Genomic DNA, 24,092 nt, shown 5'->3' on the forward strand with positions numbered 1-24,092 from the left:
TCTTTAAATAACATCTTTTGTTATTTCATGAATTGCACTGAGTTCTGCTTAGCTAATTTGAAATCAAAATTAAAGTTTTGCATTTGCTCATATGTGGAAAGGGGGGTTTCTAACATTAAATTATTTGATTTAAACGTAATTAATATTTAATTAAATGTGCGCCAATTCAACATTTCTATAGCTGTATGGCAGATCTAAGGTAGAGTAGCTTGTCATGGCAACTTGAGCTCTGATAAATGTGTCATCACATTAGTGTTTTTTTTTTTTAATATTAATTACAGGAACCTTCGATTGTGAGGCAGTTCATGGAGAGAATGCTGAGAAGGCTTCAGGAAGTTCTGCGACGTCAGCCTGTGGATTTGGATTATTTGCACTTTGTTTTAAGTCATGAAGTGGGACTTCTACGCTCTTTTGCCAATGTAGTAGAGCTGCCTCAAGATGTTGTTCGTGCTTTATCTGACTTATTAAGACTTCTTCGTTTACAAGAGGAGAGTTATCCAGCTGCCACCTATGTAGAGGTTCTGGGGGGTGGTAGGGGACAGCCAAAACTTGCAATTTCTAAAGAATGTCTCCAAAACCTTATCGACATGCAGTTGTCCATCCCCTGTGTAGCTAAGCTCCTGGGTGTCTGCAAAAGGACAGTATATCGGCGGATGCGTGAGTATGGACTATCAGTTACGGGATCATACAGCAATATCACAGATATGGAGCTGGACAATCTTGTGCGCTCAGTTAAATTGAGGATGCCGCACATAGGCTATAGAATGATGAAGGGCGAACTGCAAGCGATGGGACACCGAGTCAGATGGGAGCAGGTTTCAGCATCCATGCACAGGGTGGATTCTGCAGGGATCTTGGAGAGAATGGCACGTTTAGGCTGTGTTGCTAGAAGAACATATTCTGTCAAGGGTCCCCACTCACTGGTCCACGTGGACACAAACCACAAACTTATCAGGTGTGTGTGTGTGTTTGTTATGTTTTACAAGAATATTGTTATAATATGTTCATATATTTATATGTATAAATGTTGAAATTGTTTGCAGAGGGAGTCTTGCTTGAGCTTTTACAAATAAGTTCTATTCATGTTTGAAGGATGCTGGTAGATTTTGTATGCTATTACAACATAGGCTATAGATTGCTGGAGCTGTATTACAACAAAACAAACTTTTGTAATACAGTTTATTAATTAAGCTGCACATACAGTTAGTTTGTGCCCCCATTCTATAAAATTTCAACATGTGAATGGGTAGCTATTTAATGATTGTTGCTTAGTGACTCTTAGTCCATTCCACACTGTGTGGATCAGCATGCATGCTGTAAATTAAGAACATTCCTGAAGAAGCCTTGATCATTTTAGCATGGTTCTTTAAGGTTCTTTAATTCAGCGTTAGGCAGTAAATGCAGTAGTTTACCATAAAAAAACAGGATGAGGATGTCATACAGTCAGGAAAAAGTCTACTGTGCCACACATAATGAAACATGGTTATGTGTACAACATTGGTTTAACTGTTACATGAAATAAAGGAGGGAAAAAACAGTCATTTACACACTGAGGCTAGTTTCATTTCATCATATTATAGGGGGATGTCCCATCTAAAGTGCAGCTTTTACAAATAATTGGACTTCACTCTATGAGACCATCTCAAGAACATCATCTTGAATACTGACAGTTTTTCTTTAAGGTCTTTGCAGTTGTCTCCAGTGAATGTGTAGTCCTCTTTGGACAGTGTGAAATTAATTAATTAAGAAATTATTTAATAAAGTGATGGTAGATGTCTTGTATACCCCCCTAGTAAACCATCCATTTAATATTGTGGAAAATATACCGGAGGATGCTGCCCATCTTTGCTGATTAAACCTTTTTGAATACCCTAATTTTTTTTATTGTAATTTGGTTAAAGCAGAATCATGAAGATAACTTTTTTTTGACAGTATAACTGCACAGTGAGAAAAGAAACATGCAATTCTGTAGGGAAAAGATTCTAAATGTTACATGGGTTCATGGTAAGTTAACATGAAACTTGAAAACCTGGGAAATACCTTGTATGAAAATCTGAATTGACCCACTTAATGATTTGTGTATGTAGAGCTATTATAATTTTAAGAGTTGATACACTTTCTGATAATTTATTTTTCCTTTCAGATATGGTATTGTTATCTTCGCTGGAATTGATGGTTATTCACGAAAGGTAAACATTTGACACTTTTTCAAAAAGCAATGCGGCTGAGCCTAGTATTACCATATTCTATTTAGTGTGGCACATTCACGCAAGTATTTTGTCACTATACTCTAGATAATGTACCTGGGTTCTGCGAATAATAACAAGGCATCAACAGCACTTGGCTTCTTCATGAGCTCAGTTGAAAAGTTTGGCTTTCCATTAAGGTAAGAAAACAGCAAGAGCATGATTGTCTTTTTGTCAAAATTCATTGACTGAAAACATTTGACTTTATCTCTGTTTCTTATGTCATAATTTAGAGTTAGAGGAGACCAAGGGGTTGAAAATGTCGGCATTGCTCAATGCATGTTCACTATTCGTGGCTGTGGCAGAGCAAGCTACATATCTGGGAAAAGTGTGCATAATCAAAGGTAAATATCAAAGTTGTGTTTCTTTTAAGTAACCCTAACCCAATGATTTGTTTTTTGATGCCTAAAGCATTAAAGAATTGCATTGCAAAGACCGTAACACCAACATCTCTGTCCTAGTAAATTTGGATAATCCACAGACTCGCTGTAAACAGTCTTCACCAAAAATGATTTATGTAAAAATGATTTCTGTCATAGAAATTCTTGGGAGCAAGTCAATTCTTATTGACGGCCAGCCGGGGAGACTTGCAACAGTAATACAGAGTGAACACTGCAGTACCAAACCAAATCTGAAGGATACATCCTCACAGGAAGCATTTATCCTTCGTAGGCCTACAGAGATGCACTGTGTCCAAATTAGGTTATTGTTCACCACTTTATACATGCGTGAAGAGTCTTGGATTTTTGTTCAAATCAAGACACCATGCTTACCTAAGTTAACTTAAGTCAATGTTTCCCACATATAGACTTTACTTGGGCGGGCCACCCAGGTATATGGATGGCCAGCCCGGGTATATTTGGCAACCCATTCAACGTTTTGCAGAGAAAAATAGAGAAGCAATCTATTATGTTACAATACATGCAACACTTTCTACAGAGAGTCTATCTGTAATGAAACAAAATATAGATGATCTCAACCTTGGGTTACCTAGGAAATGGATAGCAGTGCATCCATATCAAGACAGTTGCGTCAGTCAGTTCACCAAGCAGGCAGAGAGGAGAAACCAAGTCTGACCTACATTTTGAGTGTCCCTGGCTGTGATTCTAATATTAATACGGTGCACTTTTTGTATTTTTGTTCCTTAAGAGTGGAGCGCTTATGGCGTGACGTGTGGATGGCAGTAACAAGGGTATATTATGAGCTACTTCATGGTCTTGAAGAGGAGTGCCTGCTTGATCCCTCCAACAGCCTGCAGTTATTCTGTGCCCAGTACATATTTGTACCACGCCTCCAAATGGACCTAGACACTTTTACAGCTGGGTGGGATAACCATCCTCTGCGTACGGAACAAAACCTGACTCCCAATCAACTTTGGACCATTGGATTTCTCCAGTATCCTGTGGCTGCTCCAGAGAATCTAGAGGTAGACCTCAAAAATGTTGAATCCAAGCTATGTTTAATCAGGTTTACCCATTGTCTCATATTTTAAGATCTGAAACAATTGTGACAAATAATGCAAAAATAGATCAAATCAGAAGTCAAAAAATGTTTTAACGACAATGTATATTCAGTATTTTCGTACTCTCAACAAATTAAAATGAATTCTTTGAAGATCAAATGTGTGAAGTATACAAAAGGCAAGTGTTATAACAAAATTACTTGCCATTTATAGGATTTGCAAGATCACTTGTTGGACTTCAACCCTGACAGTTTGAGAGAAGATGCTCCTGCTGCTGCTGCTGCTGCTGGTGGAGTAGTTCTACCACCCATCCAGTGCCCTCTGGGGCCACAGGCTATGGCTGGACTGAGGGCAGCCATCAATCCTATCACTCCCTCCCAGGACAATGGAAGAGACATTTACAAGGCTGCGCTTGACTATGTAACATTTCACTCAAACTTTGCAGGATAACATGCAGTCTGCAATATAGAATAGATGTTCAACAGTTTCTGTGATTTCAAAAAAATTGTTTCTGATTCTTAGACAAATGAAATTGTAATTGCTTGCATGAATAGGTATTTGTGCAGAACTATTGTGGAGATTGTTTAGGATATATAGGTTTTACTATGCAGTATATAAACAACTCAGTCTGTCATGGTAAAAAGAGATCCAGTTTTATTCTGCTGTTACTTGTTTTAAACAACCAAATGTAACCTCCCACAATTTTATTGGCCAAACTTTTAAATCTAGTGTATGCAGATATTTTAAACTGGCGTCTTAAATACCATTAGACAGTTATCTCGCACTGCATTACACATCTACCAAACTCAGTATGTCATGTTTGATATCTTGGTAATGAAGAATTTAAAATAAAGCTATGTGAATTTGAACACTTTCATGCTGTATAATGTGCATCTGTATTGTGTTGGGCTCTTCAGTGAAATGCTGGGGGTTTTTTTCAGTGGAAAACAGCACATTAGTTCCATTTTACAGCATAATACTGTAGACATACTCAAGTAAAACACTTCAGTTAATATTCACAATGAAAAAATGATAAAGGCCACAGACCGCATTATGTCCATATTTATTGTTGTCAAGTTAATTTTTGCTGACGATTTAGTAAAAAATCCAAACCCCCACAAAGTTGATTTCACTTAAATGACATGAATTTGCCATACACATGTTGAAACTAATGTGTATGTGGAAGACTGAACAATTTCAACTTTTCAATAGTACACGTAACCTTGTAATTTGAGGAACAGCATCACATTTCAAGGTTTTACATTACATGTACATTTGTCAGTGCGCTGTAAACAAAATGCAAATACAGAGTTCTTAAATGACCTTTTTTCAAATAAACTGTTAGCAGTGATCCCAAACTAAAAAAACAATGCAATGGGAGAATCAAGTGTGAAGAACCAAACCGTAATATTGAGCTGTTTTTATGGTTTGACTTATCTGTATTTGCTATCTGTATTTTTTTTATTAAGACTCTCACAGAACAATAAATAGCTCACTGAACAGATTTAACAAAAATGCCAAAAAAAATTCACAATACTGGCTGACTTTCAAGTAAACATCAGTGGTCACAAAACATGACCTCTACACACGACCGAAGTCTCTACCCATTCTGATTGCTACTGTCATTATATCTCTGAACTCTGTGTATGTTTTCATATGTTCGACAGGAATAGTTATTGTATTTGTGCAGGCACTTACAAGTGGGAAACAAATGTGGTGACCAGGCATTTTCTCATTACAGTGGTGTTCAAATATTAGATTTATTTTAAAATCTGCCCTCTCTGATGGAAGAAGGGGCTTGTGCCTTTGTCCAGTTAACCACTGCATTACTGTTGGGACAGACAGGCTTGCGTGCTTTTGTTGATTCCAGTGCCCTTCACTTAGCAGCTCCTCTTGGGTCAGAGGCTCACACATTTTCTGGTCTTCATTCTGATCTGCATGATAAAACAAATCAGAGTATTTCATTACAATGGAGTAAAAATCCAACACTGCAAGAAGCCAACCCTATTTACCAATTTGCACGATTAATCCCAAAGGCCTATTTCAACTAACCCTACTGCATTCATTTCTATTTAATATACACTGACATAACTGAAAGATAAAAACAAAAGGTAGGAATAGTCCTAGAATAATGTAATCCAAAAGAATACCAGGTATACAGTATGAAATCTTTTGATTACATTTGTAGTGTACTATGTTGTCACCACAGGCATATGTTTCCATTCAACATTGGAGGGGACACATAAGCTTAAACAATATTCCTGCATTCTGGGAATTTTTTTTTTTCTTAAGAAACATGTATTTTGATCTATTACTTACGTCTTTGGGCTGTGGAGGGCAAAGTCCAGAAAGGCTCTAGTGAAGTTCAAAACCTGGACCATTTTGCCATAAGCATTGCCACCCGCCATTACCCACAAAATTAATGTTTCTAAAAAGGAAATCTATTGATGGTCCTTTTTGGTGGAGTGCTATAATAAGTGCCAAATGTAGGTCATGTACATGGAATCATATTCTGCTCTACTCATTTTAGGTAACAGCTGTTTGCATGGCAAATATGTATAGTACTTTAAAATGTGAGAAAGACAGGTTAAGTCAAACCTGTGTTTTCCAGGTCTTGTAGAAAGTCCTGGAGGAAGTTGATGATGGCATTTTCTCTTGCTTGCCTTGGACTTCCCTTCTCACTCAGCTCAGGCACTAGGATACTCATTATGTAATCAGCATCCGGCTGGGGGGGGGGGGGGGGCAAAAGGGGGGAAAAAAGGAGGAGGGTTGACTACACATATAGGAACACATAGAAACTTTGAAAAAAGACCACAGGTCCACATTACATATGACTTTGTATTCTTCAAAAACAAAAAAGGTTAAGCAAAGCAATAACAGAAAGTCATAAAAAGATAATGGTATCAATCATAAAGAGATGCAGCTCTACTACTACATCCTGTAGGGTTTCTAAGCATATTATCAAGTCATAGCAGTAAAGCAAATCTGGATGATTTAATGCCCAGAATCCTTACTCTGTCATCGTCCTCTTTGGGGACAAACAGGTTTGAGCAGAGAGTTTGATGCTTCCCAATCACATCCAGAAGGTTGTAGACCTTCATCCCATTTCTAATTTGCTGAAGCATAGGAGTCAGACGCATTGTAGCATGCAGAACAATGGCTCTATTGAGAACAGGGAACAAAGTTTGTCTTGATTTGCAGAAGACCCATAAACAAAAGGGAAATACATGCTTTTTTCCACACAACTAAATTAAGACTAAGACAAGGCTGTACAAATTTATATTTTAAGTTCAAATGCTGCATTTCTAAAAACAGTAATAATACTATTCTGTTATAGTGGCTACTGATGCTGGGTGCATCAAAATGAATTATATAAAAATAAAAATTGTACTCTGGAAAATAAGTACGGACCTTATGATTCTGTCCTTTCGGTCCATCTTTAGCAAACCAGTGTAACCACAACTCACGATTTCATCTGTCAACTGTGTCAGATCAGTTGCTGCCTCCACCTAAAATTACAACAAATTTATTAACAGTATAGCAATGAAATACTGTACACTAAGAAAAGCCTTTAATGGTCTTGCACAGTTGTTCATAGCAGATGTACTCACCTTTTCTATGAGTGAGGCATATTCAAGATCATCCACATCATCTTTGGTCAGCTGCAGAGCATCAAAGTCCCCTGTTGCAAGAAACTGGTAACACCAATTTCTGAAGAAGCATGGTGCTGGGCCACCCTGAGCTAGGCTGACAGAAAACACTTCTCCTGCAGTTCTGCATGTCATCAACAAACAGTGCAGACATTGTAATTGTGACTTTTTACTTTTACTTGCATAAACTGCATAATGTAGGATAACTAGGAAACAATGCAAACCTGTAGAAACCATTTTCTAGGTCACACATAGAGTAGACAGGACTCTTTCCCTTCTTGCCACTGCCCTCAAACAATCGCCTCTCAATGCCATGCATCATTTCTAAATACAATAAATGATGACAGAAAACACCGTTCAGTAAATAAAAAAATATTGTACCTATGAACCTGATTTCAGTAGTGTTTGGTGCGAGAGATTGTCATAAAAGATACATTACCAGTCAAAAATTCTTTGCTTAATGCTCCAGTGTCGATTCCAGCTTCGCCAATGAAAGTCACATTGAGTTTGTTGACAGGGGAGCCCTTCTTCTGTCTCTGCCACTGAATTAGGCCTCTTTGGACGAGGTTGTCCCGGGTGATGCAGATCTTAAAATCTTTGCTTGCATCTACTTGGCTTGCAAGCCACTGGAGGACATCATCGTCACTATTAAAAAGCAGCAAGAAAAAAAGAAAAAAAAAGAGAGAAAAATCAATTACTTAACTTTGAATTTAATGACACCGTAGGAAAACAAATGACTGATGAAAAAAGATGGGGGTAAAAAATCACCTAGACATATCGGCCATAGATACGCTTCCCTCCCGTAGCACACAGCTGTCTGTACTGTAGTTCAACATGTCCTGTAGACTGACAAGGATCAACAAAAACACATTAAAACATTCAATTTGTATGTAATATTCAGTATAATATATCAATGTTTATGTTTCAGCACACCTGAAAAACAATGGTAAAAAGGCATTCTACTGATGTTATTTTGGACCTATGTGTCAACCTAGATGCCCATTGAGTAACCTTGCCATTACACTCTTGTGTTATCACAGCATTTCTTGTGCATTATGAAGGCTAAAATAAAGATGCAAATTATATTTAAATTAATCCCAAATCCCTGATATAGTGCATAGTAGATATATTACAAGGAGACACAGCTTTAACAAAGACAATATGTTGGGGAAATAAAATGTATGATAACATGATAGAATGGCAAACCTTTCCCCACACAGGCTTGCATGCAGAACAATTTCATCTGATGGAAAGCAGCCACAACATATAGGGCATTCCTTTCTATCCTGTAGACAACAGATATTCAAATCAATTGCACAAGGTCTCTGTCTGCAATTTTACATATCTTTCAAGATATCAGCTCAAAATCATTACCTGGCCACAATCTCTGGACTCTTTGTTAGGGTGCGCAAGTGGTGAGTTTGTGACAGAAAGAACCTCGAACTCATTCTGCCAGTCCTGTAAAGTAACAAACAGCTGTATCCATAAATACATAGGAGGAGAAATAATCAATGCTACGACATACATAGAAACAATAAAAATTTCCGGACACTTTTTTGCAAACAGTGTATTATCTCAACTGTCTATAAAAAACATCTGAGGAACTCAGAGCACTTCATGATGTTCTGAATTATTACAGTACAGGGTTTAATTCTTGCTTCGTAAAGTTCAAATGTATCATTGTTAGGAGTATAGTTTATATATAAGATATTGAGATATGTTTTATGTGTTATGAAATAGTGTTACCATCTACAAAACAATGTGATGGTATTTTACCATTTATTACACTGTGATTCCCAAATATATGTACTGTTTCGCCATATCTTCTCTGTTATATGCATTTACCTCATCATCATCATCTGCTGCAGACTCCATACAACCCTCGATGTGCAATGCTAGGATATGCAGAGGCATGTTTTCTTTGCACACTTGGCATGCAGCCTTAGGCATTTTTTGAAATTCAGTGGCATCAGATGGCAGTGGAGTAAGATCAAGGTCCTGCTGCAGTGGAACAATGTACATGGTCGTCTTCCCAGCACCCGAAACACTGCGAATCAGTCTACCTGTATACCCGTCTACATCAGGAGGAATGGCAAGCAATTTTCTTCTACCGTGGCCACCTGCAAATACAGAAAGTGAGAGAAAGAGTTCTGAATGTTGGTGTTCCTGCACCATCCAAAGGAAAGGTGTTTGAAAATGGTATGCACCTGAAGCCTTGTAGAACAACCACCCTTCCACCCCCTCCATTTTGGGATATTCTTCAATGAGAATTTTATTTACCTGAGAAATCAATAACAGAAATGGGAAAAGGCGGTTAAAAAAGGACAGTATAATAAAACGAATAAAAGTATTTATAACTAATACTTTAAATTGTTTTGTATAGTAATAGCATCACAATAACTACTGTATATTGACAAGTTTAATAGTGTGCATGCAGTTGGACTGTAATGCCAAAATTATGATTAACTTAAATTTAAAGAGTGGTTGCAATACCATTGCATGGCTCATATCATCCGTCAAAGTGAGGGACCTCTTCCCCAACCCTGCTTGGCTCAACTCCAGCTCTTCAGGTGCAGAAGGCGTGCTGGTACAGCCCTTATTCACCAAATATACATACACACTGAATGGCTTACAGACTTTCGGCTTCCCTTGAGTGGTTTGTAAGGGTGAAAAGCGGTTTTTGCCTTTCCTTTTGGTAAAGAAGCCAGGAAATGACCTGCATGTGGGAGGTTAACAGATGAAAATAAATCAACATTATGAAATATAATTTTCCATCAAATAAGTCAAACATATGATCACAAATAAATTAAACACCTGGTCATCTCCTCCTGCACTGTTTGTTTTGTTGTTTGTGCTTGTCGATTCTGTTGCTCATGTGACTGCACTGGATTCTGCTGTGCTGGGGTGTGATGCTGCTGAATATTTTGCGTTAGCACGTTTATGAGGCCTTGTGCAGCAGCAATAACACTGGCCTCTAACTCCTAAAGAAAAAGAAAAGAGACATCACAGGGCTGGAGAATTAACGCTAACTATCATTAACCACAGATTAGCTAGCCAACACCTAATAACTTAGCATTGGTTTCAGTGGACCGCTGCCAAACCAGCACAACAGCCGTTTAAAGTTAACTTTCACTCGGCCAGGGTCTTTGTGAAAAACACAACGGCAAAACATCACAGGGCTGGAGACTTAACATTAGCTACCATTTACTCAGGGTCCACATTTAACTTTCTGGCTCATCTGTCAGTGGCAGGTAAACTGAGAAAAGCAGAGCTGGTAGTCACAGCTCAGTAAGTTAGCTGCTCAGACTCTCCATGACCGCGCTGGAAACAGAGTCCGCTGGAACATTTTTATCGTCACCAGAAGCAAATTCGCGGCCCTTGTAAGAGTTATTGTGGCATACCTGCGTTGAAGCTGAGCTAGCGGCTCAAAGATGAGACTCTGTATGGTGTGTGTGTGCGTGTGCTGGGGATGTCAGTAGCTTAACTACACAGCCGAAGCCCTGCTGTTTATCATGTCAATGTTAACGTCCCAGGCTATGTTACTGTTAGCCGCTGTTGTGATGTATTATTACTTGGCAGCAACAAGTATTTACCGCCAGGCCGGTGACACATGACATTAATTTATTTTTCTGCCAAAACCGACTTTTAGCCGTGTTCGGCGCTTGGCGGGTGTTTATTTTTGATCCTGCATTAACCACAGGTTAAGTTAGCCAACACGGCTAATGTTAGAAACTTACATGTTCCAGCGGACCTCTACAAAAACAACATAACGGCCGTTAAAAGCTAACCAAACAGGCCAGGTTGCATGTGAATAAACATGTAAATAGCAGAGAAAAAAAACAGACTTACTTGCGGTTTGGAAGTTCCCGGTGGACTGGACATTTTAGCAATGCCACCATGCCAGAGGCTTCGGGCTGATGGCGGGTTGCGCACTTCTTCAGGATGCCGATATGCAAATTATATGCAAACCACGCTCTACTTGCCCCTCCCCTCAGACCCCTCCCTCTCGACGCCAAAACAGTGACAGAAAGTTGAAACTGAAAATCAGTGACACTGAAAAAATACTGACATTGTAAAAAAATCTGTCACTGAAAAAAAAGTGACATGAAGAAAAAATCTCAAGATTGTCATTGAAAAATACAAAAAATCCCAATAAAATAAAATAATAAGATTTTCAGATTTTAATTATTTTAATTAGTTTCCTTTTTCAGTGCCAATACTTGTTTCAATGCCAATACAACTGTTTTCAATACAAATGTTTCAATGCCAATGTTTCCTTTTTCAGTACTGGTTTTGTTTTCAATGCCAAGTTTTTTTTTGGATGCCAAATTTTAAAGTCACCGTTCTGGCTCCATACTCTCCTCCCTTGCCCAATATATCCTTGAAGAAGAAGAGAGATATGAACAGTTAAGGTTGACATTACAACACATTACAGGTGTTTGCTGATATGAAATGTAGCTCAACAAAGCCAAAAAACTGCAACTGAGCGCACTGTTATGAATCAGAAAACTGGCATTTATACCTCCAGGGAAGGATTTGTATAGCAATCCACAGGCAGTGCAAGGTTCAATAGTGTACATGCTTTTGAGTTCTTCTTGAAAAGCAGAAGAAAACTTTTGAAGATTCACAACACCTATTGAGAAAAAAACAACACATTAATACATAATTAAAACACAGAAGGAGGCTAGTGAGGGAGGCCACCAAGACACCTATGACTACTCTGAAGGAGTTAAAAGCTTCAGCAGCTGAAATGGGAGAGACTCTGTATACAACAACTGTTGCCCGGGTTCTTCACCAGCCAAAGCTTATGGGAATACTTTTTATAGGCACTGTATATACATTTGCTTACGTTATTGTTACTTACTTTGTAGCCATCTGTAATGTGCTCTCTTCCGGAACCATTTACTTGATACAATGTCCCTAAACGTCTTGCATACAAGTGCAATCTTTGCGATGGCCATCTCCTTCCATGAGGATGACTTCCAGAAACACCTCCACAAGAAGTTCATCAGAAAGCTGTGCAGACAAATTCAAATAAAATTTTAAAAATTACTGCACCAAAACTTTACTTGAGTATTTATCCAAATTAGAACACTGATGTACTTTGTACCTTTTGGCATATATGTGGATGTGTTGGGTTGCACAAAATGTCAGTGAATGATGATGATCGCTTATGACTGGTAATTACTATGCAAGTAAAAATTGTAGTTATCATTGAATAATAAAGTACCTCCTCAAAGTGCGTTGTGTGAGGCCCTCCTGTTGTCTGCACACATTTGGCACCTGGGGCAGTTCCACTTTCCAACCTGCCAAGTCATGGAAAAGGCATTAAGTTTATTTGTGGAAGCTTGAATATGTAACTGCAGCACTTGAACTCTTTCGTGATTAGTTGAAAAACAGTGGTGTGATGATACACCCAGCTCATGACAGAGACACTACATGATTTTGGGTTCACGAGAATGAGACGTTTTTTGAACACTATTTGCAAAGACAACTTCAATGATGAAATATGTGACTGGAAAAATAGTGTTTGCACAAAATGCAAAACAATGCTGATCCATCGTGAAATGTTTTAAATAGTTCTTATCTTGTAATGAACGTCATTTCAGTTCTAGTGTGTGACCTTGTTACTGAACTCCTTTCCATAAATTCAAATGAGAAATTAATAGATAATAATAATAATAATAATAATAATAATAATAATAGTCTCTCAATACTTAAAGTGCAAACACAGACTGACACATTTTTTGTTCAAGCGTGATAAAGACAGCTGGCTACAACTACAACGACAATTTGCGTAAATTGTCGGTCACAGTAGCAACACCATGGTTTAGCATCTGAAGCTCGCAGTCACTCGCAGATGCTTGTAAAACTTCGGCTATGCTATCTGTGGGTGTCTTTGCATAGTGCTCGTGTTAGCCGCAGTGTACGGCACTATTTTGTAGTATTAGTGCTTATAATAGTGCTTACATGTTGTTCCCGTCTTGTCTGTCACCGTGTGCCGCTTATTGCTTCCACCAAGCACTCTAAATGTTGCCAGTTGAACGTCAGACTCCGTTATACGAGCTGCCGCTCTGCATTTGTTCTGTAGCTACTCATATCGCGAGACAGCTTTTAACCTCCACGAAAAATAGTTTAACGATTTTATATCGCGAGATCTCGTGGTACGGGATGATTGTTGATCACTATACTAATTTGTGACATTTGTGATGCTGCAATAATGTCATTGCTTAATGTATTAGAAAATGACATAGACTTTATTTTCTTCAAAATTGCTCTAGGGGCTTCTGTTAGAAATTCAAAATGTTTTTTATTTTGAGATGTGTATTTTTGTGCCATTTTTAGACGTTCTGTTGTTTTAAAAAAATATATTGACACTTTTACACAGTAAATGTTTTTATACAAAAATGGACTACTGTTATCAAATATCCACTTGATTTGACAAATTTGGATGGGTAACGCTACATAAATAGAAGACAGACTTGAAATATTGCCCTATGCTTTACCACTCACCTAACCCTAACCCTAACCCTAACCCTGACTTGCAAATACTGTTTCTAAATGTTAATACATTACCATTCCATCTTGTTCCACAAAAAGGTGGTACTTAGCAGAATACATTCTGCTTCATACCGGCAGATGCTGAACCGCTGTGTTAGCCACTCGATGACTACCTGGAACAATTTTTTATTTTATTTGTCATTGTGGTTTTATTGTCACAATTCATTTAATCCCCCGGGCAAGAAATAATTAACTTTTTATTTGTCTAACTTGGATACAAAAAATTATGTTGTACTTACCTCTGGCAAAATGACCTCAATTAAGTAGGCATCTCTTTCAGCAACAGCCACTTGTTTGGCAACAAGCCCTTCTAACCTGACAATGAGTTCTCCTGTCTGAAATATTGATAATGACAACATTAATATTTGCCTTTATTTTCATATTGTATGCGTTTCATACGTAGAGACACCATGAACTATTTTTTTCATTTGTAAGGTGTTTATTAATATATTAGCATTACATGCATGTATAATCTTTACCTTTATGTCGTCAAAAACAGACAGGTGGTCAGCATAGAATGCTTTCAGTGTTGGGTCTTATCCTGTGTTCCTGAACAGGTACATTCTGTTTGACAGAATGCGACCTGACAGAAGATCTATCTCCAAACACTGAGAATACAAAATAGTTTAATCAGTCCAAATACCTTTAAAAAGCAACATGTCAGGTTTGAAAAAGGATGTCATTATTCTTTCAAACCAAACCCCAAACCCAAAAAGGGAAATCTGTCAGTAATACCTTGATCTCTTTGTCAGTCAAAATGCTGTCTGCCTGGGTGGATTCCACAATATCTTTATCCCTGCAAGAAGTAAAAGCATGAACTATGAGGTCGGCTTGTAATTGCAATATAGCAAAGACATGTATTTGAGAAAATGTTCCTAATTGACTTTTGAGCTGGAGGACAACACTTAAAAACATTGTAATTTCTTTGAAAGTCAGCTTGCTAAAGTACCGTACTACTAGCACAATTTAAAAACATCACTGTTCAACAAATTATGGTCATATTTCATACAGTAATGACAGAACGATAAAATTACAGCAAATTATTTGAGATATTTTATTAGGTTTTTTTTATTTATTTAATTTTTTTTTTTAGGTTATTTAATGGAACATGAGCATGTGTCATATACTTACAGATATGTAGTCATGTCGCGATCACAACCACAATGGAACTCTCTGGTGGTCCAGTCTCCTTGCACACCTGCGCATTCAAAATGTATCCAACCTCCACAGCTTTTACACTCGAGCCAAGAAAAGTTTTTCACTTGACTGTGGAGTGTTCTACAAGACAAATCGAAACAGTCTATCAGCTTATTCGACTATATTTATCTTAAAACTGTAGACACCTTTATTATGCTCTACTTTTGTATCAAACACCTGGCATTAATCATTACACAAATGCTGCGTATTGCTGTTCAATTTCTTTCTTCAATACCTCTTTGAGCCAGTTACCCGCTGAAACACGCAGGCTTGTTTTTCCCAGGCTAAGCAATGACAGTTGGAGTCGCTTGCTTTTTTTTCCTGTTGCTGAATCCTGTCCTCCTCAAATTTTATTTTTTCCAGGTCTTCTTTGGTGAGTGGGAAAGTCTGTGTGAATGACAAAAAATAAAAAAATAAAAACATAAATAACATTACTCTGAATTCTCTTTGAGTAAACATTGGCTTTAAGCGAAAAGTTTAATATATCTGACCTGAACACTCAGGCCTTTTATCATCTCAGCCGCATTGTGTCTTCTTAGAGTTCGACACTGGTTGAGGGAGAGATCGTCATTGCTGACATCTCTGTTTTGGACCTCATTCTCAGCTGCCTTTTTTTGGGATAAAAACATAGTCACAAATGGCATACAAAACAGTTATTTCTTGTTGTCATCCTGTTTGTGTGTTTTACAAATGATGACAGCTCCTACAAAGCTGAAACAGTTTACTTACCGAGCACACAAAGATCCCACAGTTATCATGGTCTCTCAGCCTCCACTGCTTTGGGAATGTGACCTTCCATCCCTTGAGACCTCCGTGGTTTCTGAAGACATTACTTTGATAACAAAACATAAGGGGTCACATTTCTATGACAGTAATTCCCTTGCCTAAATTTTTGAACCACCCTCTGAATTTTGTGTCTTCACTTCTCACCTCAGAAGAGCCATGTCGTCATCTGTCATTGTTGTTTGAATCCTCAAAGAATCGTACAATCTCAATTCTTTGTTTGAGAAGTCTAGTACCTAAGTCATAAAGATACGAGAAGCACATATATCTGCAGTTACATCTTTTGTTTTGTCTTACAGAGAAAAAGTAATGCTTTTGATAGCCACAGTGATAACTTTCTAACCAAGTTATCGGTGCATTTATACATTTATATATTGTCCATCAGTCTCTGTCTTATCACACCATTAAGGCTATACAAAATAACATATCAATTATACAGTACATCATTACAAATGTTCTTACCTAATGTTCTATGACTTTTTTATTGCAGCATGTCCACTGTGTGAGACCTATATTTATATGCTGGACTTGAGTAAATATGATTGTCTTCTTAAAAGATAAAAATGCATATTTACATGTCAAATATGAGCTCAACTACCATGGGGGAATGCAAAACTCCCCTTTAGTAACTGATAAAATGTCTCACATTACACTTATTATTTGTGTTATTTATTAATATAAGTGTTAAACATTTCTTGCATAGTATTTCAAATATAGCATCATATGTTTATTGCATTCTTCATTCTGAATGCATGTTTGGGTGATAACTTTTATACTACTTTGGCTACTGTTTACCTGCTGTTCACTTTAATTCTTGAAGTAAAATTACACACAAATTTAACATGTTGCTAACACTTTGCTGCAGCAAACATGGTCCAAGCATCTCTTTTGAATAATTATAGTGATATACATGTGTTTAACATCATTTTTATGACATGGTTGATGTGCTGTCATGTTGGCCTACCCAAAGGATAAAGTGGTTTCCAGTCTCAGGAGTGCTGTGACCCACAAGCCTTGGCAGAAATATTCGGTCTGCAGTCTAGTGCAGTGGAGACAATAGCGATTTCAGTATTAAATGTCCATGTTAAAAAGACAGATTGTAAAGACATACATCTTTCAAGAATGGCAAACCCACCTTTAAGTGTTTGACAGTTTTGTCCTGGACATGGCCATTTCTTATCCAGTCCCGACTCCACAGAATGTTGTCAAAGTGAGCCAAACTCACAGACTGTGCAGTGGGGATAAAGATTTATAAGTGTTACTGTCTCCTACCTTTACTGAGGATGTTGTGTTTGTTCAGAATTGACAAAAGCATACACACAAGTACTTCATATTACCTTACTGCAGGCCCGTGTAATCTGTGCCACTCTGAAATTGACAGCCTGAATAAAAAAGATGGTGATATCAGTTTTTGCAGGATTTAGCACATAAAAATTGTCACCACACACTTGAGTGCACACTGACATGAGCCACAGCATTTATCTTTAGTCAGACTGCATGTCTGACTGTAAACATATACGTCTTAATAGATTTAATAATGTTAACAGTACTGTCATACTCACATCATCTGTCAGCCACGGCATCGTCCATGAGGTGTCGTCCAGTAAATCCAGAGGGCAAACACTCTTAATGTCTTTTATTGAAATCTGGAACTTTCTCCCGATTTTAGTCAAAACTTGATTTTCGACCCGAGATCCAGTTAGAAGACTTTTCAAAGTGCTCTACAAACAGCAGTGTTTTCTATTAGCTTATACAATTCATAATCATTATGGAAGTACAAAATGAGAAAAGTTATGTTCACATTGTACGATTTTCAAACTGTTTTTATGTGAAAAACATCAGATGCAGCTACTAACCTTGTCCTCTTCAGATATGCTGTAGTTGCTGGCCTGAAAAGTGATGTCTTGGACCTTGTCTGCTGGAACAGCAATAGGTGGCGGTGGAAGTGGCAGTGTCCCACTGCGGTGGAAGTGGCAGTGTCCCATATATTATTATTTGGTCTTTACACATGTATAAAGGCACTATTCCTTAACAGCGGTGTTATTTATAATGTAAGGGTGTATTGCATGTCCTCGGTTGTTAAATAATGGAAGAGCAATGCAATAGGTTGCATCCTGTGTGCTGTGATCACAGAAATACAGAATTTTAGTTTTTCACTGTCATAGTTGTGCGGGTGGTTCATAGTGTCACAATGTTTTTTATAATACAACTCCTATATTTCTACTCCCATATACTAAACACACCACTTGAGTCTCCAGCTGGTCCAGAATGCTGCAGCACGTGTACTGACAGGAACTAAGAAAAGAGATCATATTACTCCTGTATTGGCCTCTCTGCACTGGCTCCCTGTGAAATCAAGAATAGAGTTTAAAATCCTTCTCCTCACTTACAAAGCTGTTAATGGTCAGGCACCATCATATCTCCAGGAGCTCATACTACCCTATTACCCAACTAGAGCATTGCGCTCCCAGAACGCAAGCTTACTTGTAGTTCCTAAAGTCTCCAAAAGCAGAATGGGAGCCAGAGCCTTCAGTTATCAAGCTCCTCTTCTGTGGAACCATCTTCCTGTTTTGGTCCGGAAGGCAGACACCCTCTCTACCTTTAAGAGTAGACTTAAGACCTTCCTTTTCGATAGAGCTTATAGTTAGGGCTGGCCCAGGCCTGTCTTGGACCAGCTCTTAGTTATGCTGCTATAGGCCTAGTCCGGGGGACAAATGACACACTGAGCTTCTCTCTCCTCCTCTCCTCTCCATCTGTATACATTATGCCTGTATACATGCCCCATCTCTGCATGTCACTGACTTCACTTCTTCCCCGGAGTCCTTGTGCTCTCTAGTCCTACAGGCTCCCATGGATCCTGGCCGCGCCCGGTTCGTGGATCGTGGATGCGCCTACTGCTATGGCCCTGCCTGATTATGGATGCGCCTACTGCCATGGCCCTGCCTGACACCCACCACTACTGTCGCTAATATTAGTCATATCTCTGTTACATACGTTCCACTACTATTATTGTAATGCAATACTACATACTATCCTTACCGTTAACCACTACTACTGTTATCACTAGTAATCACATTTCCATGTGCATTTCATTGTTGTTGCTGTGATGCCTCTTTATGTGCTTTCATTCCTGTCAACCATCCATTATAATTGTATACATCGTGATCTCGTTGATCTGCTCTGTACATGCGACATCTATTGCACGTCTGTCCGTCCTGGGAAAGGGATCCCTCCTCTGTGGCTCTTCCTGAGGTTTCTTCCGCATTTTTTTTTTCCCCTGTTAAAAGGGCTTTTTTTTGGGGCAAGTTTTTCCTCACTCGAATCGAGGGTCGAAGGACAGAGGGTGTCGTCTCTGTACAGATTGTAAAGCCCTCTGAGGCAAACTGTGATTTGTGAATTTGGGCTATACAAATAAAATTTGATTTGATTTGATTTGACCACTGTTGAAAACATGTAAACAAACCTGAAGACCTGAAGACCAGTGTGCCCAGCGGACCCAATGTCAGGGGCACGGATGACAGTTTTCTGATGTCATCAAGGAATTTGTTGTTAATGCAGCAGTTGTGCATCTCCAACAAAATCCTCACTGTCTGCTTGAAATGTACCTCGTTCATTTGGGTGAGCGAGTACCTGGTAGCTGCTAACTCGCGATTCAGCTGTTCTGCTACAGATGAATTTATTTTGGAGCGTAAATTGGGGCACAAGTTCAAACTCCTTAAACTTTCCTCTGGTCTCTTCTGGTGGAAACGGTCGTACAATGCGTACCTCTCAGTGGTTTTGGTAACTGGATGGGGCAGTATCCATCGGTCATCGTTTTTTGTTGGTGGTTGTAAGGGGGAATGTGTACTGAGGTTTTTTACCCAGGCCATTTCAATTTCGAGTTTCTTTTCTGCTGCACTTGCCAAATTGTCTGTGGTTGGTGGACACAATCGCCCTGCTTCGATTGTTCATGTGTCTGGCAACTTGGCCAGACACATCTGAGATATAGCATGTTGGGAATGCTTTAAAACTAAGCAAACCATCAACATGGTCCCTAGCGGACTCAGTCCAGAACAAAAAGTTCAAATAGTAGACCACTCCATGAGGGCAAGAGAAATGCAGTACTCCACCTGTAAATAATAAAAGAAAGCATAAACATAGAAAAAAAGACCAACGACACATAATCATTTTAAAGATATCTCATTTTGAAGTCTAACCTCCAGTCTTTTGCAGCTTCAAGAAAAGCTTTGGGTACACTTCCTTGAAGTTGACGAGCTCCTCCAATCTGTTCACGAGGTCAGTGACAGATCCCTCATCACTGACACCAAGTGCATTACAGGCCTCTTGCAGGTCTTTCTTTAGAGGCTGTGGGTGTTTTGGACAGTAGTAGTTTTTTTGTATTACATTGTTTAGACAATATAAATGACGAAAATAACTACTGACATTTTCAATATAACACACCTTCTTCAATTCAAGCAGGGACAGAATCGTGTCTTCATCCAACTGCTTTGCTGGCACTTTTGAATCTTCTTTTCTTTTTTTCATGCCTTTCTTTGCCTCTGTTTTTGGCAGCATGTCCCCCTTTCTAACATCCTCCCCCATCCAAGGAGCCAATGTTGAGTATGATGTCTTGGTCTCATATGGGTTTCTAGTTGATGTACCTGGGGATATTTTTAAATGATAAAAATAACTTTCATTAACATTAACAACATACTCTATGTAATTTATAGATATGCAGGCCTGTGTACTGCGTGTGATATGTATGTCCAATTATACTGTTTTCCGGTTACTCTGAATAACGTGTTTTTTCTTTAGCTCACTCACAGTCCTGGCTACCTTGACAAAACTTAAAATGCACAATAAGTGACTTTAAATGAGGGAAAACATACAAATCCCCTCAAAGAAATAACAACACAGAAGACAGCACCTTGGTCCCAAAAATAAAATGTAAATCAGTACATGTGCAGTAAGCCAACAGAAAAGTCCTATATTCATTACTACAAAATATGAAATTGGGCTGATTTTAAATGAGCATTTCTAGCAAAAAGTGTACTGGAAGCATTCATGATCGTTGTTGTGGACTGATGGCTGTGATCTGTATGCACTTTTTATATCAAATGAATTATGTGAATAACAGTTTACTCTGGACAGAACTCACTTAAGGGTATACTCCCTCTTGTGGCATAAGCGAGCAACAATGTGGTAAACTTTTATAACAGGTATGTATAGTCCTGTCCAGCTTTGATTATAATTTTGGCCACAGGCAAGTGATGAGAGATCAGTGTGAATTTTCTGTACAGGCCATTCAATTCTTTTGGATGCATACTTAGAAGAAAAATGAGGGTTGTGAGTGATAAAAAAAATTTAGTCTTATTCTACCAAATTCTATTGTATTTTGTGAAAACGCGAGGATATCTCCCTTTTTCAAATTAGATGACAAACTATAATTAAAAGAACACTCTTTTTTCCAGTTTTCGTTTCAGAATAGGCAATTGATTGATATGAAGGTACACAGATAAGCTAATAATTACCTCACAAAAGTTCACTTGTAGCTTATAAAAACAAATCAAAGTTATGCCAAAAGTGTTTTCAATTTTCCGTACAAGAACAATGTAAATCAAATGTTAACAGTTTCTGTTTGACAAACCCATCCCCTTTCCTTGAGCCATTTTTGTCTTGTCATGTAAATGTGGTTATGGGGCCTAGGATAGGAACTTTAAATGTCTAATGCAATAAACTAACCTGATATAAACCCCTCGGCGATCATTTACTGTCTAGCTGTTCCCATGCGCTGTTGATGTTGATGCTGAGGTCTTCTTCTGTGAGAACCTCTGGATCAGGCCTCTTCTAATGTAGAGACTGCAAAAAGTCATCATATTAGCAACAGCAGTGTAGAATGATATAAACAATAGCTGTTATTGATAATTAGCATAATTGCAAACAACACTAAGTTTAGTTAGATGTTCATGTATACACTGCAGGCTCACCTGGTATGTCAAAGGCTACCTTCCAGTTTGCATCTGCGATAACAACTGGAGGGCAGTCCCCACACTGGTAACAACTGAACATGAATCTGAAGTCTGTCAATGACAGAAAGTGGTGAAAAGCTCTTCGAACAGTTTGGTGGTGGAAACGGTTGTCATTGAAGAATGACAGGGTTGACGGCATGCGACCAGGAGCGGTTTTGTTCTGAGAAATGCATAAAAACCTGAGTCAAAAAAATACATCCAATTGCTGTTGTCACACACAACAGTCCTGAGACATAACTTTTCTGTTACCAATAACCTCAACGACTACTTAAAATAGAGAGTTAGTACATTTAATGATGTCATAACACGTAAAGCATTATATAGTGTCTAATTTCAATGAAAAGTAGCTTAAAATAAAGAACAAAGGCCCCTGGCAGTAGTTCATCATTATTTGCATGACAGATGACGTTCAATAAAGATTTTCACTCTAAACATTAACACTTACGGTCAATGCAGAAAGCAGAAGTTCACATAACGGGAGGGTCAGGAAGACACGGTCATTGAAATTGTGGAACCCAGACTTGTAGTCCTGAAAACGCACATGGTTCTTGCATAGGGGACACTGCTTGATGGCCACGGAGATACCTGTAGATCATTTAGGGCCAAATGAAAACAAGATGACAAACAAACACAGATGAAGACTTAATATGTACAGTATGTGTAACATAATGACTGATAGACAGACAGACAGACAGACAGTCAGAAAGGACAGACAGAAACAGATGCATGTTTTTTAAACTATCAACATCACTTGCTTTTTTTAATGTATGTGTAGCCATAAACAGTTGCCTGAGTGGTAATAATGTTGTAGGGCAGTAGATCTGGTGGTGTGGGTCCCGGACAATATGGGCAAGTGGTCTCTTCTGGAAAGAAAACATTGGGGGGATCCTTCTCTTTACTTCTGAGATCCACTGGTAGCTCCTGGAGTGGTGGGATTTTCTTTTTAGTATACAAATAGTTGGTCATTTGACATACATTTCTGTCATTTTCGGCATACGCTGAAATTTCAGCTTCCAACATGTGTATTTCTGTTTCCAGATCGTCTATGTCATTTATCAGGATGTCTGAATTAGGCAGGAGAAGATCTGGGGATTCCTGAAAGATCCACCACATTGCCAGCATGCGGTGGAGACAACAATGTGATTTCCCAGTCCCTCTACACTGGCAGTTCCACTTACCAGACACTGAGTCAAAGGTTACTCTAGTGCGCCCACATTTGCACCAGTTATCCATCTGGCCAGTGTATATAGAGAAGAACACCCATCTTTTGGAGTATCCCATGTCACCATAAAAGAGGGGGTATACTGTGTCCACTACATTTTCTAAGGCAGCTTTATGCATGCTCTCACACTGGTCAGACCACTCCTGTGATATTAATCCCTTGTCTTTCATTGCCTGCAATGACTGGAAGGTCAGGCTGGCAGGTGGGCTACAGTTGTTAGAAAAAAAAAAGCGTCGTAACCGCCATTACGCGTTTTTTCGATGGCACCATTTCTAAAAATGTTGAGGGGCCACAACAATACAACTGACCACCTATTTTAAGGCTTTTATGAAAAAGTGAACGGTTCACCTCAACTTATTGTAACGTATTATAATTCCAACTCGAACACAGCAACTGCAACTTGGCTGTAAACTTCGGTAATGGCTTCACGTAAGCTTGCTTGTAGAATTATGACAAGGTGATTCGGACTTTTTCAGTTAGAGTAATTCCATTGCCAGTCTAGCATACTACTTAAATATTGTAAGGAATACTGTAAAATCATGGAAACCACTTTTTTTTTTCCTTGTGAGAGCTTGTATGCGAGCAAAACTTACCAGCTATGTCTTCAAGTCATCAGGTAAACACTGTCTCTGGTATCAAAGAGTGGTAGACGTACTGACCTCACGCAACACACTTGAACTATGGTTAATGGCTTAGCGCTGATCTACTTTGCTATAGCCTACATAGCCTATGATTCATATCGTTTGTGGTATGACGTAAGGCAATTGATATTGGGGGTTGTATAGAGGCGGTGGATGAGCTGTATACACTACCCAGCAAGCAACTTTCTGTGTAATAAACATGTAATAGCCGTCAATTGCAAACCTGATGACTAGGCTAGAACAAGGCTAAATTTGGGTATGAGGATGTTGATTAAATCTTCACATATAGACCACATTTCACCAGTATTTGCAATACTGGCTT

The 24,092-nt window shown here is 38.6% G+C and overlaps 3 protein-coding genes and 1 long non-coding RNA gene across 6 annotated transcripts; 1 reads left to right on the top strand and 3 right to left on the bottom strand.

Moving 5' to 3' along the window:
• The first annotated feature begins 286 nt into the window (after window positions 1–286).
• On the top strand, window positions 287–4,577 carry LOC311253737 (uncharacterized protein). Of its 2 annotated transcripts, none has more exons than XR_014621848.1 (6): window positions 287–955; window positions 1,933–2,189; window positions 2,295–2,386; window positions 2,480–2,590; window positions 3,396–3,672; window positions 3,922–4,577. XR_014621848.1 is itself a non-coding variant. In XM_084384218.1 (6 exons), the coding sequence occupies exons 1-6, from the start codon at window positions 306–308 to the stop codon at window positions 4,156–4,158; spliced, it is 1,413 nt and encodes a 470-aa protein (XP_084240344.1). In that variant the 5' UTR covers window positions 287–305; the 3' UTR covers window positions 4,159–4,577. The 2 variants fall into 2 exon arrangements, 1 of the variants encoding a protein (XP_084240344.1); XM_084384218.1 differs by having other exon boundaries at window positions 2,144–2,189.
• A 175-nt stretch (window positions 4,578–4,752) lies between these two features.
• On the bottom strand, window positions 4,753–11,384 carry LOC311253740 (uncharacterized protein). Its single transcript, XM_084384219.1, has 15 exons — window positions 11,208–11,384; window positions 10,173–10,339; window positions 9,852–10,074; window positions 9,566–9,638; window positions 9,204–9,478; window positions 8,733–8,816; window positions 8,565–8,644; window positions 8,127–8,204; window positions 7,798–8,003; window positions 7,583–7,682; window positions 7,320–7,482; window positions 7,120–7,217; window positions 6,723–6,870; window positions 6,307–6,433; window positions 4,753–5,642 (listed from the first exon to the last, which is right to left on the bottom strand). Exons 1-15 carry the CDS (start codon window positions 11,238–11,240, stop codon window positions 5,290–5,292), a joined length of 2,208 nt encoding a protein of 735 aa, XP_084240345.1. The 5' UTR covers window positions 11,241–11,384; the 3' UTR covers window positions 4,753–5,289.
• A 287-nt stretch (window positions 11,385–11,671) lies between these two features.
• Window positions 11,672–17,546, bottom strand: LOC311253744 (uncharacterized protein). 2 transcript variants are annotated; one of them, XM_084384226.1, is made up of 17 exons: window positions 17,462–17,546; window positions 17,237–17,281; window positions 17,035–17,127; window positions 16,864–16,938; window positions 16,047–16,135; window positions 15,846–15,948; window positions 15,608–15,724; window positions 15,352–15,503; window positions 15,051–15,197; window positions 14,655–14,715; window positions 14,399–14,527; window positions 14,159–14,254; window positions 13,935–14,032; window positions 12,589–12,664; window positions 12,223–12,374; window positions 11,881–11,991; window positions 11,672–11,738 (listed from the first exon to the last, which is right to left on the bottom strand). In XM_084384226.1, the coding sequence occupies exons 1-11, from the start codon at window positions 17,480–17,482 to the stop codon at window positions 14,456–14,458; spliced, it is 975 nt and encodes a 324-aa protein (XP_084240352.1). In that variant the 5' UTR covers window positions 17,483–17,546; the 3' UTR covers window positions 11,672–11,738; window positions 11,881–11,991; window positions 12,223–12,374; window positions 12,589–12,664; window positions 13,935–14,032; window positions 14,159–14,254; window positions 14,399–14,455. The 2 variants fall into 2 exon arrangements, with proteins under 2 accessions (XP_084240352.1, XP_084240353.1); XM_084384227.1 differs by lacking the exon at window positions 13,935–14,032.
• A 2,296-nt stretch (window positions 17,547–19,842) lies between these two features.
• Window positions 19,843–23,329, bottom strand: LOC311253738. The gene is made up of 6 exons (XR_014621849.1): window positions 22,353–23,329; window positions 21,866–22,067; window positions 21,621–21,737; window positions 20,340–20,539; window positions 20,096–20,243; window positions 19,843–20,008 (listed from the first exon to the last, which is right to left on the bottom strand). It is a non-coding gene; the product is annotated as an uncharacterized lncRNA (long non-coding RNA).
• Window positions 23,330–24,092: the final 763 nt, after the last annotated feature.

The sequence above is a fragment of the Pagrus pagrus genome, assembly GCF_965226575.1.
Source record: "Pagrus pagrus genome assembly, contig: HAP1_SCAFFOLD_40, whole genome shotgun sequence".
Taxonomy (NCBI): Eukaryota; Metazoa; Chordata; class Actinopteri; order Spariformes; family Sparidae; genus Pagrus; species Pagrus pagrus.